Source organism: Platalea leucorodia (genome assembly GCF_965183815.1).
Source record: "Platalea leucorodia genome assembly, chromosome: 13".
In the NCBI taxonomy this organism is placed as follows: domain Eukaryota; kingdom Metazoa; phylum Chordata; class Aves; order Pelecaniformes; family Threskiornithidae; genus Platalea; species Platalea leucorodia.
In genome coordinates this window covers 11,900,460-11,924,061 of record NC_138835.1, presented here as the reverse complement: position 1 = coordinate 11,924,061, position 23,602 = coordinate 11,900,460, and the positions used below count along the sequence as shown (strand labels likewise).

Here is a 23,602-nt window from a genome sequence, read left to right as displayed (position 1 = left end):
CTTTTTTCTTCCAAGCCTGCACCATGCCCTCCTGTTAGACTACCAGTAATCTCAAAATGACATCACCACACTTCCAGCTACATACCACATTCCACAGGATTGGATTTTCCAGAGTGGCATCTCCAATTATCAAGTAAAGAGTGTAGGTACCAGAGGCAGAGTCAAATTCAGTCTTTCTTTCAGAGGTATCCAGTTCAAACTTGTATACGTTCTTGCTATCTGGTTCTGCAACAAACACTACCTCCTGCCCAGTCTTTTGGTTGTGAAGTCGGACAAAAGTCTGAAAGGAAAGATCGTAACATTTCTGGAATATCTCATAGTGTGTTTAGAAATGCCAGCAAAATAAGAGATTTACCCCCAAATCAAAAAGCACAACATTAACAAAAGTTGGAGTATAAACTGGGAGCCCTGGTGTCTAGATTCCTGCAAATCAGCAAAGTCTGTGTCTCTTCGAGTAACGTCATTACCACGGGACCAAGACCGTCCAGTGGCCCACGTGGGGTACAGGGCAACATACTGGATGTTACTCAACAGAGTATATGCAACAGTGCACAAGAGGGATGCAGGCATATATGGGTTTTGTTGGGTTTTTTCCCCCTTTTGTTCTATTTTATACAGAAAAAATAAAATTTTAAAGAAAGTCTACATTCAAGGACTTTTTCAGCAAGCAATCTATATCAAAAAATCAGAACTGTGCTTTTACAGTGCAGGCTACCTGCACTCATTTTGTTGAGTTAAATAAGACACAGCACCAGAGCCAGAAGAGGCTTCACTTAACATACAGCCAAAACAAATGAACTGAATCTGCTTCCCATCTACCAAGATCAGTGATCTTTCACAGTCCATGTCAGAAACATAAGGCTTCTCAAAACCCATCAAATCTTTTCAAGAGCAACTGTCACCTCAGATGCTTCAAGATGGAACATCTCGGTGACACTGCAGTGACAAAAATTTGCCCTAACCTGGTGAGGGATGAGTTCAGCTCCACTGTTCACGTCTATCAGCTGGAAGGATAAAGCAAAATTCTGATGGCTGTCAGCAGTGAATGAGCCCTTGGCTTTGGCTGGGTAAGCTACCCTAGGAGGAAAAAAAACCAGAGTTGAGGTGATCTTCCAAGAGAAGGCCTGGCGTTCAACAAAACCAAGGCATGCAAGCCTGTCTAGCAGTACCGCAGTCTACTCAGCATAGATGAGCTATTTTATCAAAAAATCAGGTGAACTAACACGTCTCTCTCCCATCACAAATTTAATTTAAAGAAGTGAATGGAATTTTTTTAGTAGGATTTTTGTGAGCTACATACCTTGCCCATTTTCAAGTAAAATAGTTGTTTGTTATAAGGTTCAAAGGAGCACCAGAAGAAGGTTTTGCTAATACTACACCCCACATTCCATTCAGTCAACGCTACGCTACAACCAAAGGTGTGATGGCAGCAGAACAGAAAAAACAGACACTCAAACTTCAGCACAGGAAGGCTGTATCAACACACACGGAGGGGCCTCAGTGAGGCTGTGCAACCTAACTCAAATTCCATACATTACATTCTAACTGATGTCAGTTAAAAAACCAATGACATTAAGTTCAAGTACACCTAGCAATGGTACAGCCACACCCCCCAAATACAGCGTACATGTATAGTGTACATATAGAGCATCTCTACCGAAGCCCAATAATACCAGAAACATTAGCAGAATTCTTTTAACTTGCTTTCGCTACGGAGAGGTGCCAACAAAGGAACAGAAGACTCAGGTTGCCTGCCTTCCTTATTTCAGTATTAAGGAAAACCACCTATAAAAATAATCAGTATTCTCCCAATGAACTCACAGGTTTAAGAGAAACAGCATGGGTATAACTCTGTAGTGATTCCAATACAAGATTCCTCTGGTTTAGCTGAAGTAGGTAGAGATCAGAAGACCTCCAGTCTAGAGCCAGAGTTGCCCCTTAAAGGATCGCACACACTGAGTCGTTTTACCTGGTTGTTTTTGGTGCAATGCTCTGATCTTTATCCACAGTAGAAAGATCTACATTAGTAATCCCAACTTCCGTGGAAACTTTTACTTTCAGCTGCAACAAAACACAACAGAAAATTACTCAGAGCACTCTACATATACTAATTATCGTCAAGTTCATTGCAGAAGCTTTAGCTCTTCTGTGCCCTTCCCCAAAGAGGGTCTTACACTAAGCCAAAGACAGAACCTAACCTGAACAGAAGGATCTACAGCAATTTACCTTCTGGCAAAGCTCCTGCATCAGTCACTAACCCTAACCCATCCCCTTCCCCCCTGCACAAGCAGCCAGCTCTAAAGACACCAGCTTCTCAGTCATGCTGGAGTTAGCTTCCCTTTGGAGAACTGTTTTTAATGAAACAGTCCCACTATCCAGATCCAACTAGTTTTCCTTTTGAACTAGCAAAAACTAGCTGTTAAAGATTACATCACATATGATACAACTTAAAACTGCATGCGCATATGTACTTCTGCTTACTGGGAAGCAATCTGAGATGAGAGAGGTCTCCGGACAGCAACCAGTTATGCCTTTGTTGGCTCCTAAAGCCTAACAGGTTTCTGCTGATTTTATTACCAGCAGGCAAAAGCCAGAACACTTCTGCAGACCTGCACTTTGTTCAGCAAGCCTTCCTTCGGAGTCACAGCATTTATCACTTAGTGCAGGGCAGCCAATAAGGCCCTGCCATTTATCACACTGCTTTGTGCTAAGTGCACTATAAACCCCAAGCAGAGAAACGGCTTCCTGCCCTCTCCCCAGTCCCAAACCACAGACCATCTAGGCACTGAACCTCACTGGCTTTGACCGATTTCAATCCTCCTCTCAAACATAAGCAGTTACTGCAGTCTGTACTTTTTAATTAGCACATTTGTTCTCACAGCTTACAAATGCTCCCCTGGAGAATTAAAGTTTCATTGCCAAGACATTTTTCATCATATACTACGATTTGTTATTACAGGTTTGCTCATGGGAACCAGCCCCACACCCTCACCCTGAAAAATAATTCACAGGGAACCTGTGGGAAAAACGTGTAAAAACATAAATCAAACCATTCAAGTCAGACTTCAAATACAACAATCTTGGCAGTTCCTTTACAGCAAAAAGTGTAATTTAAGACAGAGGTTACCCCTGAAAATAGATCCATTAACATGTAGACTACTCAGGGTAACTTTAGTAAAGCCTTAGTTTGTTCCAAGATGGGAGCAAAGAAAGACGGACTAATGAAATATTCGTTTTAAAAAAGTTACGTGAAGGCACCTCAGAGCTGGGGCACACAGCCCTTCCAACTGAACACTACACAAACATCTCTCAAATATTTTAATGCCAGGAAATGTAGTCTCTGCCTGGAGTAATAACCCACTGGTTTAGCTCATTACTGTCAAAACGATGGTGCATTAAGGACAATTAATGCTAATAACAGTAAGGAAAAAAAAAAAAAAGCAGTTCCCCCAGCAGTCCTCCCCCATAACAATGTGTCTTATTAGAAGCGGTTCACACAAAGCTGCCCCAGCATTAATGCATTCCTACCGGTACCTCTGTGTGCCAGCAGCCAGCTTAAGCAGGACCAATCAATCCTCTTTTGACACTCCTAAGTGCCATTACTACTACAATGACAACATCAATTTGATACACGGAGTAAAGGTCAGCAGTTGTAAATAAGTGTCTTCCTCCACTCCAAGCTGACTATGTTAGAAGACTTTAAAAGCTAATCTTTTCCTTAAATAGGCAATCGAGGGCAAAACCTAACCCCCGGAATAGACATCACTGGAGAGGAGCATTCTCAGCTGCTGACACTGGGGCGACTATACAAATAGTCACAGAGGTTACATTCTTCTCACTGTAACAAACTTGAGGAAAGTAAAACTCTGAGTGTTTATATAAAACTCCTCTGCAGAAAGGTGTGGTATAACAGCTTTTGCCACCAAAAAGGGGGTATGTATACATGAAATGACTTCATTTGCATTTTCTTTGGTCACTGTTCCTCCACTACAAAAGCATCACCATACGCACAGTTAGGAGATGCCAAACGACTCCCTTGACTCTTTTCTAGGGCTGCAGAGCTCAGATAAACAGATGACAACAAATGCTTAGCTTCCATACATCAGGCAATCACCAGACAACTGCTAGCCAAGACTTGAGATTTACAGACTCAAATCTTGAATGCCCTGAAGAACTAACGTTCTTAGTAATCGTTTTTGCATAGCTACTTTGGGCTGCTATATAAACACTTCCACTGTTAGCCTTTGCTCATATGCTGTCAGATCAGCATCTAAGTGATAAATCAGTTTTGAAATCCAAACAAATCTCTTTTGATCATATATTAATCTGGTTACTGGTCATAATCCTGTGTCAAAATCCAATGCATTACAGAAAAACATGTGATAAAAATGCCATACAACTGGCAACATCCTTAACAGGTATAAATAAAGAGCTATTCCAATGAATAGGCACAGAATTAAAATGCCACCAAAAAGCATACCCACCTCAACTTTGTTAGCAATAAATCGCTTATCTCCATCAACACTGATAGAGAAATCATAATATCCACTTGCAGGTTTCACATTCATGAAGTTCAGCTCAAAGACGTCTCTGTTAAAAAAAAAAAAGGCAAGTTATCCTCTAGGACACTAACAGCAGCCTACAAATAGGTAACATCTTGCTACCAAGAAGTCTCCAAATATGCTAGATTAGGCACGCAAACAGACAAACGCAGCACAAAACTAACATGGCTAAGTGCAGTGGGAAAAGAATTCTTCAAAGCGCCCCCAAAGACAAAAGAACATTGCAATTCCTCATTCCCAATCAACAGAAAAAGCAACAGAAATTCACCATCACTACCAAACGCAACTACAGCGTTTTGAGTTTTCCATCATACAAACATTTCTCTGGTGGAAGAATGCATAAGTAAAATAAGTCTGACGCTGTTTAAATAACACCTGTTTGCCTTACAAACTGTAAAAATAAGATTATATTCTTACCCTGACAGATCAAATGCTGTCTGTTGAAGCACAGTGGCTTTGCTAGATGCAGACTTGGCGTAGTCGAGCTTTACAATAGCTCGAGTCAGTGGCTGGGACATAACATCGGTCACTTGTAGCTACAAGAGAAAAACAAGAACTTCTGTGAAACCCATTGTCCCAGAAGGAACGCAGGAGCACAGCTAACTCACTGCCCCTCTGCATTATACACCCAGAATTCCCCCCTGCCCCGCATCCCAGATTCACCTAGTTCTTTCTAACGTAACTGGGAAAGCTGAAGTTTGTAATCAGCACAGCTGACTTCCGCACAGTGCCTTCTCGAGGTAGTCTCTGGTAAGCCCTGGGTAAGCAGAGGTTCCTAAGAATCCCTTCATAAAAGCACTAAAACCCCAGATCTACTGGAACCGAGTCCTGGGGCTAAAGGTTGATGATGAAAGACATCACCTTACACATTCAGCCCAGACCTACGGCACTAAAGACTGAGCCAAGAAATGAGTTAAAATTCGGGGCTAAGGACTCACCCTGAGTACAGGCTGATGGTGAGACACAGCTGCAGGTCCGTCAGGGACGATAATGACAGGCACGTGGTAGCGGTTCCGGGATAAAGAACCCGCGGCACAAGCAACGCTGAAGGCCTCTGAGAGTGTCTCAAAGTTTTTCTTGCTAAAAATTGCATTCATCAACTGGATAATTTGATCCTGAAAGAGGAAAAGCAAATCACATGTAAGCACCAGCAGCTTACCACAACATTGCAAACTGGCTCAGTATAATGTTATTAATAAAAATATCATTCATGAAGACTGTTTAATTTCCCATTTGCTTTAAAAATAAGTCAAGTTATGAGGTAACCCAAAATTAGCTACCTTTTGAATGTCACATTAGCATTCTTATTCTTGGCTGGGAGGTTCCAACCACAATCGCTGTAATTGTACTGAAAACTTGCAAAACCAGAATTTGGATCTACCTCTTCAAACTACATGTTTCAGAACAGAAGATGCTGTCAGCTCAACTATCCAGACTGCGTGCAGCTGAAAAAAAGACAAATTTGGCTCTAGGAGCCATGCAACTGTCTTCATACAGTGGAGAAGGACCAGGCTAGATGTCCTGGCTACCTGCCAAGCTGGGAAGGCCATGGAGAGGTGATGCAAAGCATCCTAACGGCTCTGGAAGGAGCTAGTCTAGGCCCATGCAGGCTTATCCCCTTCGGCTCAGCAGCGTCCTCAAGCTAAGAGGATTAGCTTTAAAGCAGTACCACCAGGAGCACAGAGCCAGCTCTGGCTCTGGGATGTGCCAGAGCTAATTTGTTCTCTCCAAAGTAGGAGTGGGACGGAGTCCCCCAGCTGGTTTTCCAGTCTGACTTTGTAGGGTTAGCGCCTCTGCGCCACACTCCGCAGGGTATGCCATATTATTCAGATTCTTCCATTACTCCCTGCTAGTCTGGAAAACAGAGGGTTTGGTTACAAGTACTTTGATCCAAGCAAAGGATTGTGGGTTAAATTCTAATCAGAAGTGAGAATAATCAAAGACAATCCCAAATAAAGCAATAGGCATAAAATTTAGTAACCTACAAAGAACACTTGTAAATGAAATCCACTGCATCTCAAATTTTCACCCTCCTACCCAACGTACATGACATAACTAGAGAAAGCATCCAGACAGATGCTACAAAAAACTCCTGCATAGTGCAAATCCTGCGGTGTTTTTCATTTATATGGAGGTCATGGCATAGCTCCAGACCTTAATTGGCAACTGACATTCTAATCTAAATTGGGGGGTGGGGGGAGAGAGAAAAAAACAAAAGGGAGCTATTTTTTCAAATACTACATGCTAATTTTTAAAGAGTTTTGTGGCATTCTGGAGGCGCTCTCACCCTTCACAAGAGATAAAGCTTTAAGCTCCAACAATAGCACTTCTGACAGCACAATTCTGAAACAACACTAAACAATTTTCCTTAATTGGTCTTTTTTTTAAACATCATTTGGACGCTGACAGTTTGAATTGTGTGTAGCAGAATCACCACCTCGAAAATGACATCAAAATTACTTTGCATTAGTCTGGCAGCAGCATGGAAGAGAGCCAGGAATGAACTCAGATGTCTTACAGTGGCTTCTGTCTCAACCCTGCCACTTTGGCTTGTGCTTTAGGGAGCTGCCACTCTCAATCAAAAGTACATCTAACTCAGTTAACTTGCTGTGGAAAAAAAAAAAAAGTACTAAGTGGATAGCTTGCAGTAATGATTTCTAGATTAATCAAGCTCTAAAGGAATTTCCAGTCTTTTAGGCAACAAGTTTTTGCATTTGGATTCCTGCAGGCCTATGATACTAATGTTGTCTCCCTTTTGGGCATCCCAAACTAGGGCACCTCTGTTTCCTCACAGGTAAATAACATTTGCAAAACACTTTGAAATGTTGGAAAGTGCTAGACAAGTGCCAAATACCAGAACAAACTCTGAAACAAGAGGGTTTTTTTCAACAGCTTGTCTCAATAAACAAAGAAAAACTAGGCCTCACTTGCAATTTCCTTCTGTACATTTGAAAAAGAAAAAAATGAAGCAAATTCAGCCTGTGATCTTGAAGGTGGAATTTCCTCCTAGATTCTGTTACTTCGCATTCCCTCTGAGATGTCCCTCTTCACTGACTGTGCTCATTATTTTTTCCAGTAGAAATTCTACCCAGCGATACCAGCCTCTTGCGCTGCACAACAGGGACTAGGGCAGATCCTTTTTGTGAGCTACAGTGTGCAAGGGAGGAAAAAGCAGATACAAACCTCCTTCATTGCTGGCTCCGTACCCACGTGGTCTGACAGCTTATAGGCAGCAGCAACGAACAGTGCAGTAGTCTCAATTCCTTCTTCAAACTGCAGATAAACTCCACCCAAGTCATCCAGGCGAGCAACAAGATCCTGACAGAGTTATTAAAATTTAAATTGCATTCTAGTAGATCCACAGAAGTTAACTCTACTGTTAGGCCTGTAATCAAGAGTATCTGTATGGGATCACTGAGGTATTTTGTAATAGTCATTTAGAAACAGGAAGAAAAAGAAATCTTCAGCCTTTAGTGGATTTAATTATATTTAAAAGTCATGACTTTCTGTGTTTTATCCCACTGTGAAGCAGTTAAAAGTCCAGAAGAAATAGCTGCTTGAAAGGAAGAGCCAAGCCAACCCACATCATGCAGGCAAGGATCTAGCCAGGCTGGCTTTTCATTTTGTGTTTCACATTAATACATCTTTTAGTACTACAGACATCTAACAAACTCCCAAATAATTAGAGAGCATAGCGTGTTCCTACCTCTATCTCCTCAACAATGCCACTTAGATCTGCCTGCTGGGACAAGTAAGATGCCGTCTCCAAAGCCTGGATGGTTCTTAAACAACAACAAACAAAACCAAGCAATTGTATGATTTTACTTCCTTAAAAGCCAAGCATCATTCAAATCAAAGCAACTACAGTTTCTATTCTGAATGAAGTGTAAAAGAGCTTTTACTGCATTCAGTTGACTCAAGGCAATGAATGTGAAGTGATTTACTTGAAACCTAGAATTCATTAGGGAACGCCACTTTAGCTGCATCAGTGCTGCCATAAACTCAGATTCAAAGGCAGAGAAGAAACTGAACTTTGATCCCTGCGTAGCACAGATCCCCAGACTTGCTACTGAGGCTTCCAGGAATCCATTTTTTCCATCAACAAAGCAAATTTTAAAGTTTCCTCTTCTTCCCTAGATTTTAAGGCAATCTCTATTCTCTCCTTTCACAGTAAAATTACTTAATCCTTTGGTGATAAATGCCAAGATTCCTTCTGCTTATTGGCATGTTTTTTCCACCTCACAGTACAGGCATCCCAACCTACCAACAACAGGGCTGAGGAAGAGGATCAAGCCTATTGCAACCATAAATGACACAGAACCATGACTGGGTATTAAGTAAAAAAATTGTGGTGAATCTTTTTAAAAGAGGAGGCTTCTTTGGGATGTGTCCTCTTTACAGACCATTATTCTTGAACTAAACTGAATACATACACTCATTTGCAAAACCACACAGAAAATAGCCCAAAAAGCATATTTTTCATGCCCCCAGAGGGACAATAACGAACTGGACAAACCCATAAAATGAAAACACAGCACTTACTCTAGTACATCTGTATTACAAAAATTAAGCGTTAAAATACCCTTTACTCCAAAATGCAACTGCCTAGAGGATAAACATGCAACAACGAATCGTTTCCGTCTGAAAGACTTACGCCAGCACATTTTCTTCTTTGCTAAGACGAGCAGTAAGAGCACTAAGTGCTTCCTGAGATGCTAAAGGAAGGCCAAAGCCACTCAGGGCCCCAACGGCATGGAAGATCTGGGTGACTGAGGAATCCTCACTGACAGCTGCAAGCAGCAACTCCCTGGTCTCATTGGAAATGGTAACCTGAGGAGGAACACAGAGAACACACCAATTCACACTTGGAAAAACAAGGCCTTCTAGTCACCGCTGATTTCTTCCTGGAGCAACACACTTGACTGGTGAACTACTATAAGCTTTTGGGAAAAAGCCCTTTATCATTCATTACCTTTTAGTTCCATTAATTAAATACCTAAGTTTTGCTCTCAACTATCAGTTAGTCAGGATAAACCATGATTCAGATTTATCCTGGTAACCTGCTACTGCTTTTCACCTGGCATCACACCATTGTGCAGCAGCCGGCGGTACTGATGCAAAATGGGGCTTGGATAACCCACCCACACTTCAGCAAGGGTGCCCTGCATTTGTATCCTTGCAGTGTTTCAACAGAAGGTTTAAACCCAAACAGTTTATCATCCACCCAAAGAGTTTTTAATTGACACAGCTGCTGTGAATTCTGTTAAAGTGTGCTGGCTCCTTTTTTCTTAGCCACCAATGTTTAATCAAGAAACATCCCCTCAGAATTACTCAGGACCAAATACTTTCTTTATATCTTTACACTTTGCCTTGTTTAGAGTACTCCCAGATACTTCCTAAGTTATTTACCTAAGACACAACAGAGTACAATGCACTAAAAGAAAGCAAAAGTAGAAGTTATGCATAAAATAAAACCACAAAAAAGATGAAAGCAAATATTTCCTTGGTATCATCTGTCTTCAGAGCTCAGGGCTCCAAACTCACCTCGCAGCCAGACAGGACGCGGATGGACTGCGCAGCATAGAAGAGGGAATCAACGCTGCTGGAGTCCACGTGAGATTTGATGAAATTGCAGGCAGCCTGCGAAGAAACAGAAGTTAACTTACGGCAACGGTCTTGACGTAAGCCACTGAGAGAAGATTTAAATGATACTCTAAGATAATTTCATATACACTGCTGTGCATTTTTATACTAAAAAAGGCAAACGAAATCCCTAGTAATATTTGCGATGCAGCAGAGCCTAGAACCCCTCAGATCCTACTCTACTAAGGGCTGCACAAAGGTGGTTCCTGCTAAAAGAGATAACCGATTTCACATAAACTCAACTGCAACCAGAATTCAAATTTAAATTGAGTATAACTATAAAACCTATCAAAAAAGTCCCTTGTGTGTATTTAGTAGGGAGTCTCCCAGGATAGAGAACAGATGAGCAGAAATTCTGTGGGCAAGCTTCCTTCCCAGCTGTATATCACACATGATCATTAATGGATGCAGAATATAGAATTTCAAAATTCAAATTCTTTCAAAAAACATAGAAAGAAAAGTTTAGTAAGCAGCTATAGTATGAAGGCAAGCAATGAGACTGCTCATTCATCTGTAGCCAGTTTATTATTAACTGACAACTAGACAGACAGATCATTAAGATTCCATTTTAACCAGAAAATAACGAAGAATTTAACTGCTTATACTCAAAGACCAGTGATTTATGTACGTGGAGAATAGGCCTTTACAAGTAGGACAGGATTTTAATGCTACAGTTACCTAGGAATACCGACGTATGTTCAAGTGTTATACCTAGCTATTATTTTTACTATCTCTACCTTTTAAATGGCCTCACCCTGTGAAGAGGTACACTGTCCAGAAAAATAGTCTCATCACAAACCTCAAGGAACAAATACCTAATTACTGTTTACCTGCAGAGGCAAAGGCTGTATCATCATTGCCAAAACTAGGAACTATTAAAAAACCCCGCCACGCGGACAGAGACGAAAGCAGCAATTCCCAGATGAGCCCGCAGATGACCAGTAACCGACGACAGTAAGGTGCTGCAGTGTGGTGAGCCACATCATCCTCAGGAGCCTCACAGGTAAGAGTTTGTGGTGCAAATGCGCAACGCTTAAAGACAAACTAAGTCCAAATGGTTTAGAACCACTGAACTAGCTGAATTTATGAGGAAAAAGCACGCTTATGTTTACAGTTCAGGTGCACAGGTAAGCATGCATGTGCACGTAAGCAGGTACACTTATGTAAGTGGGTTGTTACAAAGACAACCTGCAACATTTAAACTAGAAATGCTTAAAGACGTCAAAGGGCAGTAAGCATCATGCTGATACCACAAGCCTTTGTTTCTAGTCTGCACACAAAGGAATATATTTTATTTACAAAAATGGCAAGATCGAGTAACCTGGCTGAATTCGGCGTTGGAACTGAAACTAAATAAGGAGAGCTCTATTTAACAGCACAGCGAAGCAAACGTGCCACAGGCAGAAAAATCTTTTTCACAAAACAGTGAAACAAATTGACAGCTCCAGTAATATCACAGCAGGCTATGGAGGAGCGAGCCCTGATACCGCCATTTAGAGGCGGTAAGTGTAAGACAGCCCGTGGCACGTTACTGCCCGGACAAAGGTGCAATTTATCCAAACAGCACACCTGAAAGGTTGTCAGTAATTAGCAACGACTCGCACTGATAGCTGCTAAGAACACAATGCGTGTATGCTTTACGTTTTCCTGACAGTACTGTGAAAGCAGAGCACGACGGAAACACTCGCGTTGCCTCATCTTGGGCTGCTGCGCTGCGCCTACAGGCCCTCAGCACGGCAAGGCACCCTTGCGCGGAGCCGCAGGGCCTCGGGCGCGCAAGAGAAGCCGGTGCCGGCGGCGGAGGAGCGCGGGCTGGGGGAGCGGCAGCACCGGCGGCCGCACGGGCCTTCAACCGCTCACCTTTTCATCCGCCACCCGCGCCCCCAGGCTGTCGAGGCCCACGATGGAGTAGTAGGCGGCCTGCACGTCGGCGAAGGGCCGCTCCAGCGCCGCCCTCAGCAGGGCCAGGTCGCGGGCAGTGAGGCGGTGGCTGGGGGCCAGGGCCCGGACACCGGCGAGGAGGAGGAGGAGGTTGAGGGCCGCCGCCAGACGCAGCCGCGGGCCTGCGGAGAGACAAGCGAGTTACCCCGCGGCCCTTCCCCGCCGCGCCGCCCTCCCGCGGCCCCCTCCCCGCCGCGGCCCGCGCCTCACCCGGCGCCGCCATGATGCCGCCCGCCGCCTGCGCCACGGCGCCGCTTCCGCCCCGCGCCCCGGTCCGCACCATCGCGCCTGCGCCACGGGGGAGGCGGGAGGGACGGCGGATTTTGCGAGGGGGCGTCAGCCCCACGGGCGCCCGCTACCGACACCGCGAAACTGTGTCGAAAGAGCAGAACGCGGGGAACGGGCGGGAGGGGACCGGGCGGCGGCGGAGCCGCCCGAGAAGCGGCAGCGGCGGCTCCCCTGAGCGGCGAGAATGGTACGGGCCTCCCGGCGGCCCGCGGGGGCGGACCCTGGCGAGGATGTGGGCTGCGCTGATTGGCCGAGCCGCCCGCGGCGCTTAGCGCGTCATGACGTCTTAAAGGGGAAGCGGCGTAAAGGCCGCTGTGTCCATGCCATGCCATGCCATGCCATGTTATGTTATGTTATGTTATGTTATGTTATGTTATGTTATGTTATGTTATGTTATGTTATGTTATGTTATGTTATGCCATGCCATGTTATGTTATGTTATGTTATGTTATGCCATGCCATGCCATGCCATGCCATGCCATGCCATGGCATTTTATATCACGCCATACACTCACATGCCAAGCTGCACCACGCCATGGCGCGCTGTGTCACACGACGTCACCTCGCATGATGCAGCGCGTGCTGTGCGACGCCCTGCCATGCTGTTTCACGTCGTGCTGTGCCGTGCCGTACCCGCTGTGCCGTACCGTGCCACGGGCCGCGGGCCGTGCCGCGCTGCGTCGTGCCACGCCAGCCCGTGTCTCAGCATCTTCCCTGCAGCCGTGGTGGGAAGGCGCTTGCAGCCCGAGGGAAGGGCGGTGGTCTCCTGGGGCATCAGCAAACCCCCAGATGCCCTGGGACTCAACAGAACAGCCACCGAGCAACGTGGGGCTGCTGATGCACCCGGGATGCAGTTACCTCTGCCACCCCCGCGTAACCGGCAGCGGGTGTTGGCCTCTCCCATCACCCCCCGCATTAACCTCCAGCTCTTAATTACAGCTGACCGCCACAGCCAGCCTCTGGCAAAACCACCGGGTCCTCGGCTGCTGCTTGCCAAAAAGCTTTCTCTTCCCAGCAAAGCAGGGGCAGAAAGGGCAGTGCCCCGCTGCACGCTTCCCCGTGGGGGTGAGCAACCTCCGACAGCCCGGAGTGGGCATTTCTCGTGAGCCTCATCGGTGAGACCCCGGGAGCGCTGCCCTCGCCCCCGGCGCGGGTTCGTGGTGAGGGAGGGAGATCCCCGGGCAGCAGCGAGGCTTCAGGAAGGGCGTTTGCAAGTGACCAAGTGAATCTGTGTGGCGCTGCTCGCTCACAGAGGCACGTGAGGTTTAAGGGATTGTATCAGCAATCCCTGCTTTAGGGGAGCCTTATTTTCCATCTCTTCATTTTTTCCCACTTGTTTTTCCCTAAGTACCAAATAAAAAGAGTCAGAAAAACAAGTGTAAGGTTAAATCCCCGCTCTGCTGTGCAGAAACCAAACCTCTCAGTTAACCAAGCTTGATTTCCCCCAAGAATAAATAGCACCGTCTATTTGCCACGTGTTGATTATTTCAGGCGACTCTTGTGAACGGCCACAGCCATGCTATCGGGGACCCCAACTTTGTCCAGTGAAGCAATGCACACATCAATGTGCAAAACAGCTTCTTCCCCACGAGCCCCTGGGGACAGGCAGGTGGGCCGCCGGGTCCCTGTCCCACGCTCGGCTTTCCCACGGGGGACGCAGCAAGCTGTGTGTGACAGACACCCATCCCACTGCTCACTGCCCTCCTGGAAGGCCCCAAAATTTGGGGAAAAGGGCTGTGCTTCCTCCTGCAGAGGGCACTGGGAACTTGTGCTTTTTGCTTTCCAGGGAAGATCCCCTGGAGACTGTGCAGCTCCTGCTTACACACCCGTCCCACCGCCCCTCCGCCTCTGCTCTCCCTGGGTTTTAGGGTGTTTGGTGTAGCGTGGACAAGGCTCTTGGCCTCACTGGGGGAAAGCAAGGAGCCGTGGAACTGCTTAATGTGGAAAGCCAGCGCCGACAAGCAAGCTTGCTCCCTGCTCTGCCTAGCAGCCCTTGCTTCTCCCCCTGCACCGGAACCGTGACATGATGTCGGCTCCTCTTTGGGTGATGCTGAGGTGGGGTTGGGATGGCTTCGCTGGTGGTTTATAAAGCCCAGCCTAGACGTGCTGCCCATCAGCTCTGTTTCGACAGCACCGAACCACCAGTCTCACCTAATCCCCCAATTATTGAGCCTTGACTGCCTCAGTGCAGGAGATCCACATGGCATGAGCGGGCACCCACACAATAAAGGCACCCATCCATCACGGATGGGCATGATGGGATGAGGATACAGGCACCCATCTGTGCCATGAGCATCTCCCGCACCGAGGATGCCCCCTTGCACTGGGTTATTCCTCTCCCATTTTCCCTTGGGAGACGTAGCTCCTCTGAAGTGTGTTGCAAAATCTTGTCACCATAGCTTTCCTGGGGAAGGGAAAAATGTTCTGTATCAGTGTCTGATTTCAATATTCTGTCCCAGAAAGGGCTTTTGTTTTGCTGAGTTGGGTTTGCATCACCTTACGACTTGCAGTAACCAAAAGACGTATTTTGGCCAGCTGTGATGGCATTTCCCATCCCATTGCCCTTGAGAGAAACTGGGGTGAGGGGAAGATTTTTTTACCCAGGGCTGGAGCAAAGCCAAACTAAAATGATCTCAAAATCCCTTGTGAGATGGCATTTCTCTTCTGTTCAAGCTATCAGATGAGTCTCTGACCTTGCTCTAGCTCTGCTCTGGTCCATGTCAGGAGATGACCACACAATCCCCAGGGATGCTGGGGAGCCCTCCGAGAGGCTGCAGGGTGGCTCTCACCACTGCCCTGGGGGAAGGTGCTGGAGCTGGCCGAGCTCCACAAGGTACCGTGGGAAGCCTGGCCAGCTACAGCGCCTTCCCCCAGGGCTGAAACACCCCATGTGCACCAGCCTGGCCTTGAGAGGAGGCTGGAGACCTGCAGCTGAGCTCTTCTGCTGTGACAGATGGAAATGGGAAGGATTTTTTTATGAGATGAGAGAGAAAAAGCTAAAGGCCACTTGTGCAATTAAGTGCCTTAAATGTGGATTTTATTTTGATGTAATGGGATGGTTATTGCATATAAAAGAAGTGCCAGATGGTTGTTAAAACCACATTTACTAAGTTCTAATAACCGTGCATTTGACCTGTAGCCCATCAAGAACTGCAATCCCTCATTATAAAATAGCTTGGGAGCCCTTGCCCCAGGCCGAGCCTTTGGCTGGTCCTTGCTGGGACCCTTGCATCGCAGCAGCACTCGCTGTTCAGAGCAAGGCTTGGCCTCGTGGCGCAGCTCTCCAGTTGCAGGATGCTTTGCCTGTCTCTATTTTGGCTTCCATTGATGATCAGGTGATGGTGACAAGGACAGAGGGACAGGGAGGTGTGAAATAAATCTGCCAGCTGGGGGAGAGGGGCCAGGACCCCTCCTGGGGTGCAGGGCAGTGGAAGGTCTGTGTACGCTCTGGGGCAGAGCTTTCCTCCACTGCCCCACCTGGTGCAAAGGGGCTTGGAGGAGGGAGCATGGAGCGTGGAAGATCATAGAATCATGGAATGCTTTGGGATGGAAGAGACCTTTGAAGGCCATCTAGTCCAACCCCCTGCAATGAGCAGGGACATCTTCAACTAGATCAGGTTGCTCAGAGCCCCGTTCAGCCTGACCTTGAATGTTTCCAGGGATGGGACATCTACCACCTCTCTGGGCAACCTGATAGAAGATGTAGGATGGAGGGTGGAGGAAGGCCCTGGGAGGAGTGGGAAGCTGTGGTATGGCTCCTTCTCCTCCCTCTGTGGGAGCCTTGCTTAAACACGTGCAGGTGCAGGCAGGGAAGGAATGGGGTGAATTTATGGAGGGGATTGCAGGTCTCATCCCCCTGCTGCCTCCCCACACCCGCTGCATGGGATGCACGGGATCCGGGGGAGCTCAGCCCTGCAGCAGCCCGAGGAGGGCAGTGAACAGCACCAGCCTCTGCAGCACCTCTGGGCTGGATCTGGCCCCCGTGCATTCAAGGGGAACCCGGGACAAGGAGGGGAGCAAGCCCCCAAACCCGTGGGCTGGGCCGCGGCATCCCTCCCCCCAGCTCTGCCTGCCGGCGACGCAGCCGGCCTTCCTTCTTTGGTAAAGACTCCAACAATTCCCTTTTTAGACTCAATAGCACCAGTCCTGGGAAGGAATGGGAGCCCGTTCCCCAGCCCCCAGCCCTGCTTGGGCGGCTCTGAGCGGAGGGGCTGCCCGCAAGGTTACAGCCCGTGCACCGGCTGCCTGCAAATGGCTTTTCAAGACAGCCCTTCTTCAGGGTGCTCCCTGCCCCAGCAGCTCCTGCCTCGCTGGAGAGGCACCGCTGGTCCCCGCTCTGCGGGAGCTCGGCTGCTCAACCTGCTTTCCCAGGAGCACACCTCGCCCCGGCCAGCACGAAGGTATTATTGTGCTGGCTGGGGTCTGCTTTCCTTATTATTACTCCTGGAAAGCTCTCCTTGATGAAGCCCAGCTGGGAGATAATTTTTTTAGGGGGGTCTTATTAAATTGTTGATATGTATTTCTCTGTAGTGCTGTTTGTCCTTCCCTCCCTGTCCTGCTCTGTGCCCCACCGCCCCCCCCGGCAGGAGGGGAGGAAGGGCTGCCAGGCTGCCCGGACCCAAACCTGTCCCTTCCCCCTGGGTGTCACACCCGCGGGCTCCCCAGGCACCCCGTCCCCAGGAGCTCTCCCAGGGGCTCTCCCAGTTAGCCCAGTCCCTACACTGGCAGGCAGCTGGCAGGGGCTGGCAGTGCCTCCAGCATCCCCAGGGCACGGCCCCCACGTGAGCCCCCACAGCATCATCTCCCGTTAGCAAAGTGATTTACAGAACCCCTCTCTCTGTGCCGCCCCAGCGACGTGACCCGCATCCCAGTGCTGCCCAGCGCCTGGCGGGAGGATGGATGGGGAGCTGGGAATGGGATGGGAAATCATTGAAAGGCTCCAACAGATGGGTTGCGTTTGCACCATTCCCATCGCACATGTTGAAACTCTCCTGTTTTCGTGGGATGATGTCAGATCGGGGCTCCTTGGCCAGATCCCTCTGCCGTGGGGAGGGAGAGGGAACGGAGAAGGTGGGAGTGGAGGTCATGGGGAAAGGGAGGGACCCAGTCAGGACACCCAGTGGGGTTGGACACCTCCCTCTCCATTGCATGAGAGATGGGATGAGGCAGACCGGTGAAATACCGCTGGCTCAACCTGCTCCTTTTCCTGGCTACCGTTGGCTCCGGCATGCCAAGACCAGGCATCTTCCTGGCAGCTGTGCCCCCGTTACAGACCCTCCTGGGGGGGGGGGCTTATGTAAAAACCCAGCAGAAGGAGCCAGCAGTAAAACCCACCTAACTGGGAGTCTGGAGTGATCGAAGGGAAAATGTGTCCTGACCCATCTGGAGGCACTGGGCGGGTGGAGGTGGCTGGGAGGGGTGGTGGGGGACCCTGCCTGCCTAGGAGATGCCCCCCCAGGCTTTCCCCCATGTTTACCCAGCCTTAGCCCATGCCCAGCCCCACCGGCAGCACGGCAGCCGCTCGGACCTGGGTGTTGTACCCCTTAACATCACCTGGGCTTTGAGCTGTGCTGGAGGGCGTGAGCCACCCAGGGGAAGCTGGCAGAGCCCCCTCCTTGCCTCCTGCTCTGCAGTGCTTTGGCCTGTTGCAGCCCTGGGGGGGGCTGTGCAAGCCCCAGCTCCCATGGGGACCAGCTTGGGGACCCCAGTACAGCGAGGCTTTGCTTTGGAGGTTGGGGGGGCACAGGCTTTTGGGGGGGATGGAGTAGTGCATGTAGATACGGAGGGCTCCTCAGCATACACCAGCATGGCATCTCCCTTGGGTTATATTGGCACGTTACCTTTCGGAGGCCCCCAGGGAGTGCTGGAGGGAGGGGGGGGCCCTAACCATGGGGGGTGCCATGTGGGGTGGCACAGGTCCCCACGCTGCCTCGGTCCAGGGTGCTGCGTCTGCAAACCGCTCCCAGTTATCTCGGGCTCATCTCTCTGGGTGGCTCCGCAGGCATCCCCATCCGTGGGGCTGGGGGTCATGGTGGCCCTGCCCTACCTGCCCTCCAGGAAGGGGGGACTCGCTTCCCGCACGTCACCCGTGTGGGACTGGCTCCGTGCAGAGGTGGCTGCTGAACACTTGACAGCTTGTTTAGATAGAAAGCAGGGGGAAGGTGCTTGGCAAAGGGAATGGCAAGTCCTGCCTGTGCAAACCCACAGGAGAAAAGCTGCTTGGGGCTGCTCACCCCAGAAGCAGCACCTCCAGCTTGGCCATCCCTCAGCCCCTGGGGAAGCCCCCGGCGCAGGCAGCGCCTGCCTGCACGCTCCTCCCAGGCAGCCCCCGGCAGCCGCCCGGGGATGTATCCCACCCCCCCAGGCCTGAAGATGTTTCCCATGTGTTTGGTACAATAAGCTGCATAAAACTCTTGGAATTGCCTCCTTTGGGGATGGTTCAAGCAGCCCAAAGCCATGCCCCTGATGTGGGGAAGATTTGCCCATCTTCCCCCGACGTCCCCTGGGACCAGCAGCTGGGCAGGCTCATGGGCGCTGTCAGAAACTCATCCCAGCAAACCGCTCCCCAGATGGGCTGGAAATCCTGAGGCTTTGGAGCTGGAAAGCCCACCAAGAGATAATGCTGAGGTTTGTGCTGGATTCACTAAAACTCTGGGAGTGCTGGCTACTGAGATGTGGCATCCCAACCGATCCCGGTGCCCAGCCCCTGCTGGGGCCATGGGTACCACTGCTGCGTGGCTCCGGGCTTCCCTCCATCCTTCACGTTGCCAGAGACAAGGAGCATTAATAAATATTCCCTGCTCCTACAGCACTTTTCAGTAACAAAATCCCCAAGGGTGAGACTTTCTGGTGCACCACTAAGTGACTCCAAAAGCCTTTTGGAAAGCCCCACTCAGCAAGCAGAGGAGGTGGACCAGTAGCCTTGGGGGACAGCAATGGTTTAATGCGTGCTCCGTGTCCGAAGGCAGCAGCGATGCTATATCACCGGGGGCTGAGGCTTGTCAGCCTTGGGGACAGCAGGGCATTATGAGGATGGGTCTGAAATTATCAGCACGGAGAAGCCTAGAGGACACCGCAACACCAGTAAATATGGGATATTTGAGCTTGAGGTCCTCTTTCTGTTGTAGAAAAGAATCAAGTCAGCACTACCCATTGCACTGCCTCCTGCAGTGGGTGGCCAGGTCCTTACCAGCATCCTCTTGGTGGCCCCCAAGCAGGGACACAGGCAAGTCACTGGCAAAACTCTGGTGGTCACGCAGAGGTAGGGATGAATGCCAGAGAAAAACCCTTTTCTTGGCTTTGGCAGCGTATGAGTGTGGGTGGAGGGTGGTGATGGGCACCGGGGAGGACCTGCCGCAAAACTCCTGCATGTGGTAGAAATCCCAGCTTGGCTGATAATATTTCCCTTCTGCTCCAGCTTTCCTCAAGCCCCTAAATAAGAAAAAAAAAAAGCCCCAGGAAGCACTCAGAGAAACTATTAAAAATAATTAAAATAAACCAAAATAACTAAATGCAGAGAGATTGGAAAAATAAACCCCGGCTGCACAAGCCCCGGCCTCCTGTGCTGCCTGTGCCGATGCTGCTGGTGAGGCAGTCGCTGGCTGGGGCATGGAGGTCCCAGCTCCCAGCGTTTCTGTAACGCTGAACCTGTTTGGGAACAGTTGCCTGGAGGTTTCCTCCTTTCCCGGCTGGATCTGGGCAGCAGGGATTTACCTACACCCCTGGCAGCAGCAGCTCTCCCTGAGCCCCAGCCGTCTGCAGGCAGGGCAGCAACAGCTATTTCTTTGCACCAGACTCATGCAGAGAAAGCACTGAATTTTCCAAAAAGACCGTAGGAGCGGGATCCTGCTGAAGAAGATGAATATTTTGGGGCAGGAGCAGCAGCAGGGGTGTAAATCAGCATGGCTCCAGGTTACACCAGCCTGGCTTGGCCCTGCTGGGATGGAGCTGGCTGATGGGTTTCTCTGCTGCCTCCCATGCCCCGCTGTCCCCGGGGACACGCTGCTCCTGCCCCGCAGCCGGGGGGAAGAAACCAGTTCCTGACTCTTTTAGCAACTGCAAGTATCAGGTTTGGTTTCCTTTGATTCCTGGTGTTTGGGTTGCTTTCCTACTTCATAAATATTCAACCGCCAGATGCTTGAAAAAGCGCCTGCAAATCCCCCCGGCCCCCTGCATGTCAGTGGGAGCAGCGCCCATGGCCCCCAGCCCCATCCCACCGGGATCCGGCCCCATGGCTAACGCACGGGAGAGACCCCACGGCCAAAGCTAACAGCTCATAAACAAGCCCCGTGCCGAAACGTGCTCCCCTGGTGTGCGGGTACCGGACGCGTGATGCGAAACAGCTTGAGGGGGTGCAGGCGGGGAACCGCTGCCCTAAACCACAGGGGTGGCTCTGGAGGGACATCTCTGGAGAGCGATGGGGATGCAGCTGCTCACTGGGAATTTGGGTTTCGTGTACACTTGCTTCCCCCAGCGCGCTGGGATGTGATGCACTGCCTGCTCCCTCACAGTCTGCTGTCTGAAGACAAAACCCAAGGGGCTCCCCGGAGCCCAGGGGGTGATGGGGTTAGAAGGAAGCTTTTTGCAGGGGAGCCTGATGTTTCCCTGCTCCCTTTCTCCAAAGACAGAAGCAGAGTTACCAATCCCACATGCACCCACTCAACCTGTCGCTGACTGGGGATGCACACCTGCACCGCCAGCATGCACCAAATCTGCAAAGCTCCAGGCTGCCGGACACCCCCTCACTGTTGGCTTAGCCAGGGATTGCAGAACAGTGGTGAGAGAAAGAGGGGAAAAAGAAGTAAAATCCCCCAAACCTGCATTACAGAGAGGTCCCTTTTCAGCAGGACAGTGCCCCAGAGAGGTCAGCACCGAGTATGGGCAGCAGCTTCGGGGCGAGGGGTGGCAGGAGGGTATGGGGCCAGGGACCACAGCAGCCCTGCAGCCCCCCCGGGTGCCTGCGCAATCCTACAAATCCCAGCTCCTGCTTAGCTTTCCCATTTCTTGCCAAAATCACTCCAGAGCATGTCAGCACGCTGTCATGTGAGGAATCTTATTTTGGAGAAGCTTTTTCCTCTCTCTCTTTTCCCCTCTAGATACAAACCAGACACAGCTACGCTTTATTGGGTGTGAGGGCAGGGCTACCCACATCCAGCCTTCCTCTGCTCCCTCCCCAAAATGATGCTGGAGTGGATTTGGAGGGCTTGGGCTGTTTGTTTAGGATACTTTTCGCTGTGCACGCAGGGACCATCCACACATGGGTACTTGTGTGCAGGCCTCCCCACCCCCAGCTGTGGCAGGCTTGTATGGAAACCATGAGAAAAAGAGCAAAATTGCTCCATGAGGTGGCTTTGGGGCCAGTCAGGGGCTGCCCGCTGAGCCCCAGGGCTGGGCAAGCCTTGGAGTAGGGGGATGCTGCTTCTTCCCTCCACTGCATCATTGCTTTGAGGACTGACACCCCATTCCCAGAGGAGCACTGCTCCTCCATAAAGCTCCTGGGAGGTACTCGCACCCTCCTCTCTTAACCCCCATCACCCCAACCCCCCCCCGCAGTGAGGCCACAGTCCCTGCACATTCCTCCCCCTCTTATTCCAGGTGACTGTGCAGACCCCAGAGACCTTTACCTGCCTGACCCCAGAGCTCAGCTCCCGTGCTCCAGGGATGAATAGCAATGGACAAGTCCTGGCCTGGATTCCCTGTGTCCCTTCTCAGCCCCCTTCATCCTCCCAAACCGCAGCCCCACAGCAAACCAGGGATTTCCCTTCTCCAGATAACTCCCTGTGTTTCTGGATGCCTGGGGGAGGCACGGAGCAGCTCCCTGTGGCCCCACAGGCAGAGCAGTGGTGATCAGCAAGATCATGAATTGGTTTCAGTTGTATTTATGGGCATGAGGGTAATTCCACTGACATTTTGCTGATTTTTGCGCTGCTCCATGCACACAGTTGGCTGCCACCAGTGCCATTTGCTGAGACCAGGTGGGATCAGGGCTCCCAGCTTAGCCCTGCACCTTTGTGCCAAGATGGAAAATCCCTGGGTGGTGCCAGTGGCTCAAACACAGGGGAGGTCAGGCCCTGCCATGCCAGTGATTCTCCCTGGTGCTTTTTGCATGCCATCACATCTGTGATGGGGCAGAGGCTCCCCACCAGTGCAAAGACCTCCAAACACACCTACATTCTCCAGGTATGCTCTGCACACCTTGCCCTATTCCACCACCACCTTGAGACCAGCAGTCTCTAGCCCCCCAAAAAAGACTTGCTGGGATGGAAAGTATTTGGGATGTCCAGTGGATCAGGGAATGAGAGGTCAGAGCATCTCCCCAACCCCTTTCCCACCACTGCCTTCAATGGGCCAGGCAAGGCATGGAGTCGCCAGGTCTGACTGATGCAGACATCGGGAAATGTATTTTCTTAGGAGGTTTTCCTGCTTTGCTGTTATTCTTTCACTCCTCACCCTCCTGCTCCTCTTGCTGCTGAGGAACCGCCATCCATCCGTGCACTGTGAGCCCCGCAGCCAGGCGCAGCCTGTTTTGCACACTCGATGTCATCCTTCCTTTCTGAGATGCTTGGCCTGGGAAGCAAGAATAATCTGCTTAAGTCAGTGAAGGATTAAAAACCTCTCTTGGTCTTTTGAACTGTCCACCAGCAGCCCCACGGAGCGGGTTTTGGAGCCAGGGGCTCCAGCCAGACATGTAGAATTTGCCTAAAAAGGGCTGTGAGAGCCAGTGAGCCGTGATGCCCCTGAGATGGAGGCACAGTGCCGAGGGGCTCTGGTCCCAGCTGGCCCCACTGCTCTGTCTGCTTCTGCACAGGGAAGGCTGCCCCGCTGCCCGGCTATGAGGGAGCTGGGGCTTCCCAGGAGAGCTCAGCCCCACAGCCAAGCCAAGGGCTCTGAAACCAAAGCAGGGCTTTGAAGGGCTGTGTGTGCTGATGCTCCCAGGAGGTGCCCCAAATCCCACCTGAGCCCCCTTCCAGTCCTACTCACAACCGGTACTCTACAAGCTGGGACAGGGAGCTCTGTCCCCATCACTGCCTGGGACCAGAGAGGTGATGGCTGGTGAGTCCACAAAGACCCAGAACACGGTTGGTGCCTCTGCACAGCACCTCCACTCCCTCCTGTGCTCCTGCATCAGCCCAGCCATCCCTGACCTCACCTCTCCCCATCTGCAGCAC

General features: G+C 50.1%; 1 protein-coding gene across 5 annotated transcripts in view; it reads right to left on the bottom strand.

The window, feature by feature from the left end:
• Nucleotides 1-12,471, bottom strand: part of RPN2 (ribophorin II) — a 32,611-nt gene extending 20,140 nt beyond the window's left edge. For all 5 annotated transcript variants that reach the window (XM_082325845.1, XM_082325843.1, XM_082325844.1 and 2 more), the window contains exons 1-12: nt 12,357-12,471; nt 12,066-12,268; nt 10,107-10,202; nt 9,217-9,392; nt 8,269-8,344; nt 7,746-7,880; nt 5,501-5,677; nt 4,980-5,098; nt 4,485-4,590; nt 1,970-2,061; nt 963-1,077; nt 86-280 (exon numbers count right to left, since the gene is read on the bottom strand). In XM_082325845.1, coding sequence (XP_082181971.1) covers nt 86-280; nt 963-1,077; nt 1,970-2,061; nt 4,485-4,590; nt 4,980-5,098; nt 5,501-5,677; nt 7,746-7,880; nt 8,269-8,344; nt 9,217-9,392; nt 10,107-10,202; nt 12,066-12,268; nt 12,357-12,429 — 1,563 coding nt within the window. In that variant the 5' untranslated portion in view covers nt 12,430-12,471. The remainder of the gene's footprint in view (nt 1-85; nt 281-962; nt 1,078-1,969; nt 2,062-4,484; nt 4,591-4,979; nt 5,099-5,500; nt 5,678-7,745; nt 7,881-8,268; nt 8,345-9,216; nt 9,393-10,106; nt 10,203-12,065; nt 12,269-12,356) is intronic.
• Between the last annotated feature and the right edge of the window lie 11,131 nt (nt 12,472-23,602).